Raw genomic sequence first — 15,798 nt, 5'->3', positions numbered from 1 at the left:
TCTCGCGTATAAAGGGGCTATCCCAGCAAGTATTATTGATTATCACAAATCTGGCTCCCCCATCAATCCACTATTGGCTGTTAACAGCTTTCATACAGTCACTAGTAACAGCAGATCAGTGGGGGTGCGGGGTATCAGACCCCCACTAATCTGATATTGATGGCCTAAACCAAGGATGATCTGCAACCATTTAAATTCCATCTAACCCTAAAAAGGCCCCAGGGAGCAAATACGGCCCTACCACAGGAGAAATTGAGAGACCTTTCTAATTAGACTGAGCATCTTGCTGTTCTGAAATAATCTTAAAGGATAACAGAATTATCAAGTAACGTTTCGTTTGTGGGTGCATGAAGAATAACGCTGTGTCCATTGAGACTTGTATTCTGCATTTTCACATTTTCTCCTCTGCAAGGTTTCTCTCTAAATTTGCAATTGCCTCTGAGCTGGTGGGTGGAGACTAACTGCTATATTGTCTCCCATACACAGAACACAGGGATGGATTCCTACTGTCTTTCCTTACTTCCTTTTCCAAACTTTTTATTGAATGTCATAAAAACAAAGGGGAGAGAAGGGGGGAAGGGATTGGGGAGGACCAAAAGAGTCCTCTAACAAACATTTTAACATTGTACCCAAAATAGACAATTACATCAATATAAACAAAAAGCAAGATATGCAAGTACATTCCACAGGTATATCAAGGGTACAATTCCATCCATCGGGACTACTTCTTAGCGAGTTTGTCGTAGCCGTTATTAACCAATGCCATTTTATTCTCAAAAGATTTATGAAGGCAGACCTTCTCAATTATATCCTGAATTTGGGGAAGTGGGGGGGGGATCAGGCCTCTTCCAATAAAAGGCTATAGTATTTTTTTGTTACTAAAAGAATATGAATTATGATGCGTTTCGGGGATGGGTCAATTTGATTTGTGTCTAATGACAAAAGAGCCAGTTGGGGTGAGAGATATTTTTGGACAGAAAGGTGTTGATGAGGTCAGATATTTTCCTCCATAGAGGTTTAATATAGGGGCATTGCAGGCTGCCATATTGCCCACAGTTACTCCAGCACTCTGAAGCATGCACTGGGTTTATTTTGGACAACCTAGCTGGGGTATAATACCACCTCGTGAGAAATTTCTAATGGGACTCTTGCAAAGACGTTGAGATTGTGGCTGAATATGAGATTGAACAAGCATGTTCCAAATCAGAAGAGTCAAGATTTACTTGACTTCCTTCCTTACTTCCAATTCAGACAAAAGCAGCAGCAGCATGGAGGAAATTATACAGAAGTAATGAGCAGTGGAGATGTGAATCCAGCTCTAGGGTTGTGGTAAACTACTTGTTGAAAAGTACAGCACATTTTTTCAGTCTTCTACCGGTTTCCTCACTTTCCCCCTCACAGCTCTTCCCCCTCTCTATACAGGAGGTGTAACCTGATCTCACTATACTGGCAGAAGTCAGTCTTGTATTTGGGCTATTTTTTTCAAAGTGGATGATAAGGTTAGGTGGTAGAGGCTAAGGGAAGAAGTGGCACATATGTAAGGAGGTACACAATAGAAGATATGGTTCTTAATATTGTGTAGCACTTGTGACCAAATGTCGCTATCTGCTCTCCAAACTGAATAAGGCAAAACTGAAAGACTGAAGTGTTTTTGGAAGGATGGATCTAAAGAGAACAATGAGTCAGGTGGTAGCTGTGGCGCAGTTTATCAAATATAAAAATGAGGAGTAACAAGGTGAGAAGGCCGTTGGTCTAAAAACCAGCAGGATATGAGTGGAGGGATGCAGAGTTACTTGGGTGTACTTGGGGACCAAGATGGACGGGACGTCGTGAGGAAAGCATCACAATCCACACAATGCCGGTCAAGACTTGGGATCCATACTCTGATCAGCACCCAAAGCCCAGCCTTCATCAGTGGAGCTAGACGTCCCCGTTCAAGCACTGAAATCTGAATATGGAGCGTTATCTGGGAGTGACAATCGACTCTGGTGACCAGGAGGTGAGAGTGAACTGGGCCGTTACTTCCATCACTGACGTATGGTACAGGGTTCGGGCCGGGGCTGTGTAGCAGAAGGGACAGGGTCTGAGAAGGGTCCATAAAACATTATGCAACTTTGTGCTAAGGCCTTGCGGCCTATAGGGAAATACCAGTGGCCTCTGTTAGCGCCCATATATTATTTGGAAAACATCTGAAGAAATACTCTAGTGACGGCCTCATTGTTGTGAGTGCCGCCCATGGGGTTATCGCACAAGGAACATCAGAGCACCATCCTTACTCAGATAGTAGAATAGCATGTGTGATACTGCAATTAGGAAATTGCTAATATTGTATGACCGGATATCTTATATCAAAATATCTGACCGTTTCCACATTTAACCTCTTCCCCCTCATGTTAATAGTTAAGTTGGTTACCTTTGCCTCATCCTTGCCTCCCTTGTAACCTATTCGCACATACATGAGGAATGAGGCAGATTTCTGAGTTTTATTACAAAGTTGCTTATCTTCTGTACTCTTAATGTATTCAAAGTTTGTTGGAAATACAGTTCCCATTTAGGGACCATAAAAGTAACTGGGTCACCTGATTGTCTAACTTTTCGGTGTAAAAAGGATGGAATTTCTCCCAGTGTGTTTGGCAGGCGATATAGGCTGGCAGCCCTGACCAGCTGTGTTTCTCTTGCAACCACTTTTCCTGTTTTAATAGGAGGAAACCTTTTCATTGATAAATCTGGATATATGTCAGGCCAAGTCTAGAGTAGTCTAGAGTAGATTTTGGTGACTCCCCTCCGTGAAAAGTGCTGAGTGCGGCTCTAGTCAGTGTTTCACTTGGCTGGAGTGAGCTGGAAGGAAACAGAAGGGCCGCATAGATAGATATACATTAGCTGCTGATATGTTTACAGCCGGAGGTGGCAGGAAGGGCAGTGGTTGGAAGGTGGGGGTGACATGTCCAATTTACATCTAGCACAGTAGCAAATGTGGAGAGTGACCCAGCTCAGGTCATCTACGGTTATTTCATATTCTGCTAAATGATCAAGTGGAATATTAAAAGCAATCAGCACATCTGACCTACATCATCAACCGTGGACGTGTGTCTACCCATTGTCCTACAGGGAAAGAAGACCTGTAACTAGAATATACTTTATAGTATGTTCTCCATGTTTGCATGAGTTTCCTCTTGGTACACCAGTTCTTTTCCACATACTGATAAGACAACTCTCTTCTTATAAAATGGATCTTAGTGTCTTTGACATAGATTGTGTGAGCCCAGCTAGGGTCGGAGTTGCGTGTAGCTCCTGACCCTCTCCGCTAAGGGTGCATCCGAACCCCCCCGGAAAACTGTATTGGACGTATGAGCCGACAGGACCATAGACTATAATGATCCAGTAGACGTAAACACCTGAAAATTGTAACCTCAACTGAGCCAATGAATGGGTGTCTGAAGGCAATGTGAAAGCACCTTAGTGTATATGATAGCCACTGAACCGGATGGTGATTATTTTTTTTTTTTTTTTTTTTTGTTTCCAATGCAATCGATGAAAAAGTTGATGGTAGACATTTGTCAACAGCTTATTTACTGTAAATATATATTTGATATTGTATAGACTGTTGAAATTTCAACAATCTGATCCGCCTCTCCCCTGATATCTGTTAGGGAAAGTCTGTAAGTTCCCATACATATTACGGTAGATTGGTGATTGTCTCAATCACCAAGTTCGCCATACTTTGAACTAATTTGTATGTCATGGGGGCCATAACTGTAGAAACTTTACTTGCAATTTGATTAATTCTATTTTTATGGCCTCATTATGTAAGAATATTCTCTTCATTATAGCAATATATTTCATTGGCGTTGGTTTTAAGCCGCTTGGACCACCATGATCACAAAAATGATGGGACTATGCTGCTCCACCAAGCCTTGTATCTGGAGGGTATGCCAGCTAACCGACCTACACTTAATGATCACCCTATAAATATGATCAAACCTAAAAGTACAGCACAACTTTATCCAAAAAGAAATGGTTATTTTTCTCATCATCATGTCTGGTATGGCAAAATAATTCTCATTTTGTGCTCATATTTTCAGCTAACAAATGTGAAATCCATATTGTAACCTTAAAACAAAAAACGTGCAGTGACTACAAATGGAGGAAACTGCACTCTGGAGAATGGCAGAGTGAGGAAGTGGCCATGGGACTCACAGCGGGAATGGATGACTGCACATTCTCAATATTCAAAGAAAGAATGAAGGAATTATAGAAAGATTGGCCAATAAACAATCATGAGAATTTTGGAAGGAAGTGGAGATAGGAGGAATAAAAGAGGGAGTGGTATGGGAAGGAAAGGCAAATTCCTACTGCTGTCTGCAGGTGCCTACCCCACTTATTGCCGATTTGCTTATTGACTCTGAGACCCTCTTGGACCTTTCTTGTTTCCCAGCATTGTTTGTGTGATCCTGTGGACTGATTGCACATGAGGAGGGTCATTTGTTGATAACCAACCTTCATCACTCTAATGACTGGAATGTGATATTAACAAGCGGACATTGACCACCATTTATTGGCGGCAGGCCATGATTTCCAATAAATATATTTAGTTATTTTTGATGTGGACACTACTTGTCACAATTAAGTACTACTTTGTGTGTTGCAACTCTAAGGATAGTGATTTACGATCTGAATTTGTGGATGGGAAATTTGTATTATTGTAACTGCAAAGTGCATGAGATTTTACCAAGTGTCATTCACGCACAGTGGAAAAAAACTGCAGTGGAAATTGACCTACGATATGCAGTTAACTCTCTATACATATACAGTATATATCCAGTGGAAAAGCGCCATGATAGTGCGTGCTAGATGCTTTTCTCACTATTGTGAAAAGAGATCTAAAACAATTTTAAAAGATTACGCACATGATCAGATCTCACCAGACCCACCATGAATAAAACACATGGCACTTTTATGCTTGCTTACATGGCACCAACCTATTCTGCAGCGCTTTACAAACATCACCACTGTCCACATTGGGGATCGCCATCTAGTTTCCCTATCAGTACATCTTTGGAGTACCCTCAGGAAACCCATGCAAACACTGGGAGAACATACAAACTCCTTGCAGATGTTGTCCTTGGAATTTGTGGATGGGAAACCCACAGAGAAATAGAGTACGGCATATACGCAGTGTGTGTGTGGTGCAATGGTGTTCCGCTGGTGGTACCGCACAAGAGGCTGGTACCACCAGCAGTTTCCATATTGACACCCATCACTTGGGTGCCCCAATTTGACGGTCAGTGAACTTCAGTTGCTTGGAATTCTGGGATCCAGACACATCTGGACCGAACAGAATGTGAAGGCATTACAAAGAAAGTGTGTGTGTGTATATGTGTGTATGTGTGTGTGTGTGTGTGTATGTATATATATATATATATATATATATAACGACAAAGCAAAGTTCAGCAATAACGTGAGCAATCCGGGATGCTGTTAAAAATTTTTTTCTTTTTATTCATAAATCCATTAAAATGCAATGGTCCAAGCAGTTCAAAACAGCAATAACGCAGGAAAGTCATGCAGATAGGACTATGCGTTTCAGCGGTAGAACCCGCCTTCTTCCCGGTCCAGAATCTGGACCGGGAAGAAGGCGGGTTCTACCGCTGAAACGCATAGTCCTATCTGCACGACTTTCCTGCGTTATTGCTGTTTTGAACTGCTTGGACCATTGCATTTTAATGGATTTATGAATAAAAAGAAAAAAAATTTTATAGCATCCTGGATTGCTCACGTTATTGCTGGACTTTGCTTTGTCGTTGTTCACATTTGTATGGATGGACTCCTACATCCAGATCCGGGCACAACGGAGTTAACCAGGTCAGCTGAGGTTCCAGGTGGTTCACAGGAGTGAGCTGGTCTACATTGTTGGATTTATAGTGTATGTGTATGTATGTATGTATGTATGTGTGTGTATATATATATATATATATATATATATATATATATATATATATATATATATATATATATATATATATATATATATATACACATATCTCTGCACATATTCTTTATATTCCTAATCTAGACAGTCTAATGAATGTCCCTAGTGAAAATTGTGTGCATGAAGGGTTAAGAACAGTCCTCTGACAGGACACTGATGTATGGTTGCCATGTTTCCCAGCAGTGTCCACCACTGGTATTCGCAGCTGATAACATTATAACCTAGATATAGTAGAAATCAAATCTAGAGATAATGTAGAAATGTGCAGTTACTGCTTTGTACCTGGCTTGTGTGTGAGCTGTCAGCGCCTGTCTTGGTATTACTCATATTCATGCCTTCAGCCTTGATGTTCTGCCATTGTACACAGCCCAGATAAGGCATTTCTCCACACATGCCTTTGTATTACCCTCATTGTTCACATTCCACCTGCCTCTTCCACTCCTCACATACTGGAGGCCGAGATCTCACAAGTGCTCTTCATGTTCTCTCCATACTGTGAATGTTGGCCGTTTCTAGGAAAACACAAGTGATTTTCACATCACAAACATTAAAGTATCTGGAAAAATGCAGATTTTACCTTAAGTTCACTCTTACAAAGTAACGATTCTGGAGTAAATTCTTGGGAGTAATGAGCCGCAGTTATTCCACCTGGAAATGCATGACAGACTTAGAGGAGCTGTCATTTGCCCAGAACATGTATATTTGTAACCTGACGTAAATGCTACTGTTCTCTTGCATGTGGCGATACTTAGTGTTCCTGACACTTGACCCCCTCTTCCTTGTATATACTGTAAATCTATAGTCCCCTTTTTTTTCACCAACTGGGTGTGGCCTGAAAGAAGACTCCCAAAAAGAGCTGATGCCCCCTTAAGCTGACAAGACTAATTTCTATAGGAGATGGCCATATCTTAGAAACTGAGGGGTGCAGGAAATAAAGGAAAATGCGAGTGACAGGCCCTCTTTAAAGGGGCTGTCCGGCCTTGGGGTACAAGTCTACAGTCAGTCTGTGACTGCAGACTTTGGAATCCTCATATGTGCTGTCCATATTTTTTTTTTTTTTACTGATACATTGGGTGACTCTGTTCTGTAAATTTGACCAAAGTATGGTCTGTCTCTATTTGGCCTTGTGAAAAGTACCAAAGACTATAGGTCATTTAAAAACTGATGAGATAGAGATATATACTATTTGAATGTGTGTATCACTAACCAATCATGAAGCATCTTTCATTTCATCAGAGCAGATTAAAAGAAGCTGAGCTGTGACTGCTATGAGCAACCGTTTTCCCACTCCAATACAACATCTCTGCAGACACTGACCGGGTGGGAGAAATCTAGGATCCCAGGAAACATAAGCTCCCAGAAATTGTCTGCCCCCCAGAAAGGAGCAGAGAGCACTCGACAGAAATGAATCCCCCCCTCCCTGCCCATATACCCATCACACACCCTCCATCCCATAGGTACATCTTCCCTCTTAAAGGGATCTCCGGTATGGAAGTTAGGGCAAATCCCTCAGCGCTCTAATCCCTTTAATAGAATTCTGCGGTCAGAATCATTCGTATGGAAGTCAGGGCAAATCCACTCAGCGCTCTGGTTCTGACGCCAGGACTTTCTTAAAGGGATCCCCGGTATGGAAGTTAGGACCGTTCCACTCAGCGCTCGGGTTCTGATCCCAGGCTGACGGGATGATGTGGGATATTAGTGGTAGTTGTCCAGCGGCTGTGACTGGATGATGTGGGATATTAGGAGTAGTAGTTCGGTGTCTCTGGCTGACGGGATGATGTGGGATATTAGGGGTAGTAGTCCGGTAGCTCTGGCTGACGGGATGATGTGGGATATTAGGGGTAGTAGTCCGGTAGCGCTGGCTGACGAGATGATGTGGGATATTAGTGGTAGTAGTCCGGTAGCTCTGGCTGATGGGATGATGTGGGATATTAGGAGTAGTAGTCCGGTGGTTCTGGCTGACGGGAGGATGTGGGATATTAGTGGTAGTAGTCCGGTAGCTTTGGCTGACGGGATGATGTGGGATATTAGGGGTAGTAGTCCGGTAGCTCTGGCTGACGGGATGATGTGGGATATTAGGGGTAGTAGTCCGGTAGCTCTGGCTGACGGGATGATGTGGGATATTAGGGGTAGTTGTCGGGTGGATTTGGCTGATGGGATGATGTGGGATATTAGGGGTAGTAGTCCGGTAGCTCTGGCTGACGGGATGATGTGGGATATTAGGGGTAGTTGTCGGGTGGATTTGGCTGATGGGATGATGTGGGATATTAGGGGTAGTAGTCCGGTAGCTTTGGCTGACAGGATGATGTGGGATATTAGGGGTAGTAGTCCAGCGGCTGTGATGGGATGATGTGGGATATTAGGAGTAGTAGTCCGGTAGCTCTGGCTGACGGGATGATGTGGGATATTATAGTGAATGTGGCTATGCGGAGTGGGCGGGGCTCTACACTCAACTTTATATGTATTTATAACTAACCGTAGTTAGTGACTATGCCCGGGCAACGCCGGGCTCTTCAGCTAGTGTGAGATGTGAATAGGTCCCTAGCCTGGGAAGGTATTAATCCTGGTCACAAGGTTAATAGCAATATATTTATACATTTCAGGTGTAGTGACTTTCTCATGCACTTGATCAGATTATAATGCATTTAGTAGTTTGCTGTGTTCCTCCACATAAATCTGTATGGGGCAACACTGATGTGTTGAGACATGAAAATCAGGGTATCGCATTGTGACATTTACTGCTTGACCCTTGTAGTGCAACCCACAACCAGCACCAACCGTAACGTTGCGGTTGTAGAGAATCCAATGCAGTTTGACTTTCAGTTGCTTGTTGCACATGACTTTGGTACCATAGACTTCAGGTCACAAATGCTGTACAAATTGTACTGTTATATATGGGAGCCACTTACAGTTTATTGTAGGGGAAGATATCTATCCACCATGTCTGCTTCTGCACTGCCGATCTTTATTCTCCCATAGATAAGTAGTCAGCAGACACGCTCAGGAGCGCTTGGCTGAACGAATACTTCTGTGTATGGGAGAGACTGTCGAGAGATGATCGCTGGCCGAACGATGGCCGTCAGCTATGTCATAAATTACTCACTGATTTTTTTTTTTTTTTTTCTTAGGGTGTGTGTTTTTTTTTTTTGTTTTTTTTTAACAGCCACATCACAACTATAAAACAGTCACACAACATGGCACAGACACCATGCACAAATTTTTGATGACCTTACCTGTCGAATTGCCATCATACAACACTGCACCACTTGGCTCTATTGAAGGCAATAGAAATCAAATAGCTAGAAATATATAGCCTCTTAAAATCCTAAAGCCGGAAACATGTTCCCAGTACCTTGAGGAATATTAGGCAAATGTTTAGCATGAACAATTTTCCGGTCACTGGGTTATTGCACTTGTGCCTCCTGTGGTCCATCTGACACTGGAAACTATGGGATTAATAATTTATCATATGCTTTTCTAATATAGTAATCTGTGTATTTTTATCTATCCTAGTTCTAGATCAGCTGTTGCCAGAACTGAATGTGTTGCTGAAGCTTTTGGACCACGAATTCCTGAGTGCCACCACTAGGGAGAAACAAAGTGCAGTGTGTAATATCCTGCGCCAACTGCAGCCATCTCCGGGTAGGAATCCTTCATCCAGGATGTGACTAATGCAGGGAATCGATGCTTATTAATTACCCTGGTATCTCTTCATTGTCTCCTTTCACTAACTGTACTTGACAACTGATAATATCTAATTTTTACAACGTGTTTCATGAGCATCCTTCATTAGCAATTTATTTTTCTACACTGTCCATTATTATGATTACTTTTTTTTTTTTTTTTTTATTCTATATGTATATTGGGTTTTGATTGTCTTTTTCTTTTTTCTTTGCTTTTCTTCAACTTGCTTTATTTAAATAAGATAAAAACATTCTTTTATTAAAGCTAGAAAGCATTTGGTTATAGCTGATCGACTTCAATGAGAGACATAACCATTGAGTAATCATAAAGAGGCGCAATACTTTGAGGGCTATTCCAAGCAAATATTACCTATCCACTGGATAACTGGTGATAACTGTAAGTTCCACTGTTGGGAACCCCACTAAACATTAACTGGTATCTTGTGTCCACCATTTCACCCTGGTACTCTATTTCCAAGAGCATGGCCAGGAGCTGTTGAATGGAGCAGAAGGCCACTCTTGTGCCCAGCCGTTCTTTTCAAGGTTGTAGGATTGACAAAGATAGTAAAGTTATGCAGTCGTCTACCTTAATTTTTATTCTTAATTAGAGCGGAATTGTGCATGCGCGATCTGTTGCTCTATTTAACTGTTCTAATAGTTATCGCCTATCCAGTAGAAAGCTGGATGGATGATGACTTTCTAGGAGCACAATGCCTCTTTAGGTCTTTATTTGGAACAGTGCAATTTATATATGTTCTGGTGAGGTTCCCTTCAAGGCCAATACTGTGATATATTCTAGTTTACCAGAATTATGCCGTCCCCTGGTCCCAGAGTGGCCAAGGCCTGAAGATCGTCCCCTGGTCCTGGAGCGGCCAGACCTGTTCCCTGATCCCAGTGCATGAACATTATCCTCCAGTCTATGGGTGGCCTAAGACTGATCCAGTATCCTAGACTGGCATGTCTGAACTAAGCCCTAAATCATCAGCGTACCTGACCCCTGGGGTCCGCAACTGCAGTACCGGGTTCTGCCTAGGAGTGGTACCTGGCGGCTACCTGCCACACAAGTCTGACCTCACCACTAGAGGTTCCAGTGAACACCAAGGAAGCTGCTTAGTTACACCCCTTCCTGGTTAGACCCGGCAATGTGGCAGTGGGTCCATAAATCCACATGCACGGTTGGGCGTAACAATTAGCTCGGCCCAGTCATAGCGGCAACACTAATATATTATAGATATACAAATACACATGTATATGACCAAAGAAAGCCTAATGTACACTGCACGGTTACCACAGATAGAGAAAAAATATATATTCCCCAATGAGTATTTTCACATATGTTGCTCTTGCTACCTCAGGGGCTATAATACAGCAGGGTTACCATAGACATATATTCCCCAGTGTTAGTTTTGCGTATATTGATCTTGCTTCCTCAGGGGTGGTTATACTTTCTTAGGAAGTAGGATCAATATACGTGAAACACACATTGGGGAATATATGTCTATGGTAAGAACTCAAATGGCTTTACACACAGTTTCTGTAGCACTTTGCGACATGCACTGCTCAGTTGCCAGTTGTTCTGGCTGTTGTAGCCTTTATGCATTTTTAGTTACTTAATAAATTTTTACATATTTTAATTTCAATAAATACTTTTTACCTTTAAAAAAACAAACAAAAAAAAAACCAAAACTTATTTGCTTTTGTATAAAATTCTTGTGGAGGAGCTGATGGCCACCATTTTAAATTATGTGCCTTTCACTGGATTAACTGGCCAAATGTATAAGTGAAGTATGCACTTTATTTGGTTTGACTGTATTAATGCCGTATATTTGTGTACTCAGTACATTTTTCTACCAAGAAAAGTCTGTAGTGTTTTTGGAAATGCATTTCTTATAGGATAGCCATCCACTGGTGGTAGGAAGTGTGTACTAATTTGTACAGGAAAGATGTATAGCTTTGTACCGTGTTAGCCACTAGATAGATATTTTTTTATTAGTCAGTGCCTGATGAAGAGACCTGAGTAGTCTGGAAAGCTTGTAATTTGTTATCTTTTCAGTTAGCCATTAAAAGGGGTCAACCACTGAGGACTCTCAATTCTCTACTAATTTTGTATATTGTATGTGATCTCTCTAGGAGAGGACTTTCAGTATATGAACACTGCAGCGTACCACAATGGCACCAGTTTCGTGGAGTCCCTCTTTGAGGAATTTGGTAAGTTATTGCTATACAAGATTGTGGTGAAGATTTTCACTATGTAGAACAAGTATAGTGAGGTGACAGAGGCTTGGGGCTAGAGCGCAACATTTTTTTTCTTCAAGTTGTGTACAACCCCTAGGTTATTTGTATCTGATCAGTGGAGAGGTTTGACATCAGGTACTTCTACCGATCAGCTGATAGTCATCACACACTGAAAATGACACCGCCTGGTACATTGTGTAGTGGCTGTGACTGGTTCTGCCTGCGCTCTGAGAGCTTGGAGTCCTATTCCCAGTTATTGCACAGTGTACGGAGGGGTCACTTCCAGTGCTCCATGCCTCCTTTAATCAGCCTGATCGGTGGAGGTGTCTGGTGTTGGACCTCACCAATCTGACATTGATGACCTAGTTTAAGGACAGGTGTTCAATAGTAAACCACTTTAATATCCCCACTGTGTGTCATAGCAGCATCATCACTATGACAAACCGAAGTGTTAGCTGAATTGGCCTTTGTGACATCCTATTACTGCTCTTCAGCACTAGCGGAAACAATGTTTCATTAAACAGAGCCATTTAGTAACTTTACTATCGGACTACCCTAATACCTCCATCCGCACGGTTATTGTGTGAGTCATTCTTATAAAACTTGTCGCTACTTTGTCCTCCACTAAATGTAACACTTGTTTGGGAAACGATGTGCGTAGTTCTTCACAATTGGACATATTAACTACATTACTGGAAATGATACACTTTGAATGCTGGACTCTATAAAGGAAATGTTGATGGCATGTGATTTATTTATATTTTTTTTTTGTTTTTGTTTTTTTTTTGTCTTTCCTAGACTGTGACCTGCAAGAATTACGGGATATGCAAGATGACTACAGAGAAACAGAAGGCCAGTCCTCCCCACCTCCACCTCCACCTTGTATCCCTCCACCACCATTGCCCACTACTCCACCACCAGAAGATTATTATGAAGAAGCCACACCATTGGGACCAGGAAAGTCCACAGAATATATTACCTCTCGAAGTAAGTCATCGCCAACTTTTCTGTACCTGCCATAGTCCAGTGCTACTGATATGTTCTATATACGGCATGCCAGTGATGGGTCCATTCATTGGCACCTGGATACCAACAGTTTTGTGCGATCTAGTCTATGGAATATTTGATCCAAAAGAATTAAAAAAAAAAAAAAATTACAGCAAGTTAAATGTAGTCACTTGTGAGGTTTGGAAAACGGTTGTTGTCCGAGTAGACCCTCACATCAAAGGGGTTGCCAGCGCGCTGTCAGGATTCTTCGGTGAAAATGCCGGTAGCAGGCGGTCTTGCAGTTTGCATGCTTTCAGCCACATTATGACTAAACTGTGTCCTGACTCACTCAATACATGTACACTGAGCAAGGCTGCGCCCATCAAGTCTGCACATGACCGTATGTATGCAAAATGCATACTTGCGGTCACACGACCACCACTCTCGACGCCAGCATCGGAGAATCCTCACCGCGTGTAGTGCGTGGAATGTGAAGATTCACAAGTCATAGTGACTGCAGTCTTGTAGCTTAAGGCCAGACAACCCCTTTAAGTTATATTTGCCATTATACAGTGTTTCCTAGTGTTACATTATGACATCACAGCGGTCCGATGTTATTGTGTTATGTTCCTAGTAATCATCTCCCTGTTTTGTACAGATAGCTCCAGTCCTCCAAATTCCATAGAAGATGGATATTACGAAGAAGCAGATAATAATTATCCCCTGACGCAGATCAATGGAGAACAGAAACACTCCTGTAAGTGGCACTAACCACTTCTAGACAGAGTGGAAACCAATAACATTACATTGTAGTGCAGGGTTATTTCACTCAGTTCCAATCAGCCAGAATATTGGGCCTCACCAGTGGTTAGAGGTTGTCCAGAACTTAACAATTGATGACCTATTGGAGAAGAATGAAAGAAGTGAGTCTGCTCCTGAAGTTGCCAGATACAAGGAATGTATGAGGCAAAACCTTTTAAAGCGAACCTGTCAACAGGATTTTACTAAGTAAACTACAGGCATTGTCAGGTTCTAACACTGATTACACAAGAACCACAAGACGGATTTCTTCACCCCAGGTATCATTTTAATCCATATGAGGGTATGTGCACACGTTGCAGATTCCTGTGCGGATCCACAACGGATTTGGTCCTGCAGATCCGCTGCGGATTCGCCAGAGAATACAGTACAATGTTATTCAATGGGGAAAAAAAAACGCTGCGGAAATGCAGCGGTTTATTTTCTGCAGCATGTCAATTCTTTGTGTGGATTCCGCAGCGTTTTTACACCCATTCCATTATAGGAATCCGCAGGTGTAAAAACGCAGGTCATTTTACCTGCGGATTCTGCAGATTCCACACGGAAAAATCCGCACACTAATCCGCAACGTGTGCACATACCCTCACACTGCCAACCTGACAGTGTCTGTAGTTTACTTGGCAAAATAATGCTAACAGGTTCACTTTAACACAGCGGAGAGGATTCATCAAGTAGTTTTCAACAGAACACAGGCATATAAAAGTTGCTAATTAAAAATTGTTGAGAATTTTGGTGTTTTTCTGCCAGGTGTAACAACCATTTAAAAATTCACGTTTTAGTGGGATGGTGTGGCCTAGTGCAGTCTGACAGATTCACTATAATTTAAACTACAAATGTGGCACTGATTATGCACTCCGGTTCATACATGGGCTGATGAAAGATGCACCAAATTCCTTAAGAGCCAGGCACCACTTAATACTCCAGCGGACCCTGGATCAAGGTAAAAAAAAATCTTGATAAATACCAGCCGTGGCCCTTTTATAGTGCTTATATGGAAACAGTGAAGCCAGTTCATCAATATTGGCATTTTGTATGGTAGCCTTGATCCAGGATGCGTTGAAGTTGCGCAAAATTAAGAGGCGCACACCTCTTGATGAACTTGACACATCTTTCTGCTGCCCATGTCCCATTGTCATAAGTGTTCTCCAGTCACATGTAACTTTTGTGGTATAAATTATAATGAAATTGTTGGGCTGCGCTTGGCCATGCCCCTCCCGTTAATCTTTGTCCACATAGCAAAAAGTTGGTGGAGCCAAAATTTGCGCAAATGAGTGTTGCACAAAAATATGGTGGCATCTGTGAAAGTTTTACTTACCCCAGTATTCCGCCTTAACTGGCAACTTGGGACCATTTTTAAATTGTAAAAAATGAGGATATACCATGCTAAAGTGCATAACAAATCAGGAATGTGGCATTATAGACTTGTGCTAATTTGTAAAGAGAATTTGGTCCGAGCTGATGCAAGGCTGGGTGGTAGAGTTGTTCTCCTCATGCCCTCTAGTGTTGAAAATTGGTGGAGGTACAGCAAAAAAGATGCCTGCTTTTGTCCACGCAATTCCATACACAACTCTAGCAATATAATATTTTGTCACCATAGATCAATTTACTCCTCACTGAATTTTAATTTTTTTTTGCAATTTTTTTTCACCACTACAATGGTCTTTTATCCTATATTGAGCCAAAAACCCAATGACTGACACCCACTGAATTTAATATGTTTCAATAAAAGAATATTCAGTCCTGAGTCAGTAGTAATTGCTTCTGAATCTAATAAAAATTGGATACTGTCTCGCTAAACAGCCAGTGGATGGACTTTGAAAGAAACAACGAGGAAGTGTAATGATAAATATATCAATAAGAATTGCATGTGTAAAGTAATGCTCAGAAAATCCCTTCAAAAATCATGGTAATTCAAACTTACAGGTATTTCTGATCAGTACCTCTCTATAAATACAAGGAATAACAATTTGCGGTGTTTCTCTTAACACTACAAATCTAGCGTTTGGGTTCTAGATCTTACCTATAGGGTATGAATAATTCACTATTCTAGTGTCAGTTTATTATGCTACAAATGGTTACCACCAC

General features: G+C 41.7%; 1 protein-coding gene across 1 annotated transcript in view; it reads left to right on the top strand.

Annotated features, from left to right (window-relative positions):
• AFAP1L1 (actin filament associated protein 1 like 1) overlaps positions 1-15,798 on the top strand; it is a 101,949-nt gene that overhangs the window by 50,638 nt on the left and 35,513 nt on the right. Inside the window, exons 2-5 of the mRNA XM_073575203.1 lie at positions 9,503-9,631; positions 11,803-11,880; positions 12,706-12,894; positions 13,553-13,651. Of these exons, the coding sequence (XP_073431304.1) occupies positions 9,503-9,631; positions 11,803-11,880; positions 12,706-12,894; positions 13,553-13,651 (495 nt within the window). The remainder of the gene's footprint in view (positions 1-9,502; positions 9,632-11,802; positions 11,881-12,705; positions 12,895-13,552; positions 13,652-15,798) is intronic.

This window comes from Dendrobates tinctorius, unplaced genomic scaffold (genome assembly GCF_039654945.1).
Source record: "Dendrobates tinctorius isolate UK_male_01 unplaced genomic scaffold, ASM3965494v1 ptg000043l, whole genome shotgun sequence".
NCBI lineage: Eukaryota > Metazoa > Chordata > Amphibia > Anura > Dendrobatidae > Dendrobates > Dendrobates tinctorius.
This window is presented reverse-complemented; position numbering and strand designations above follow the sequence as displayed.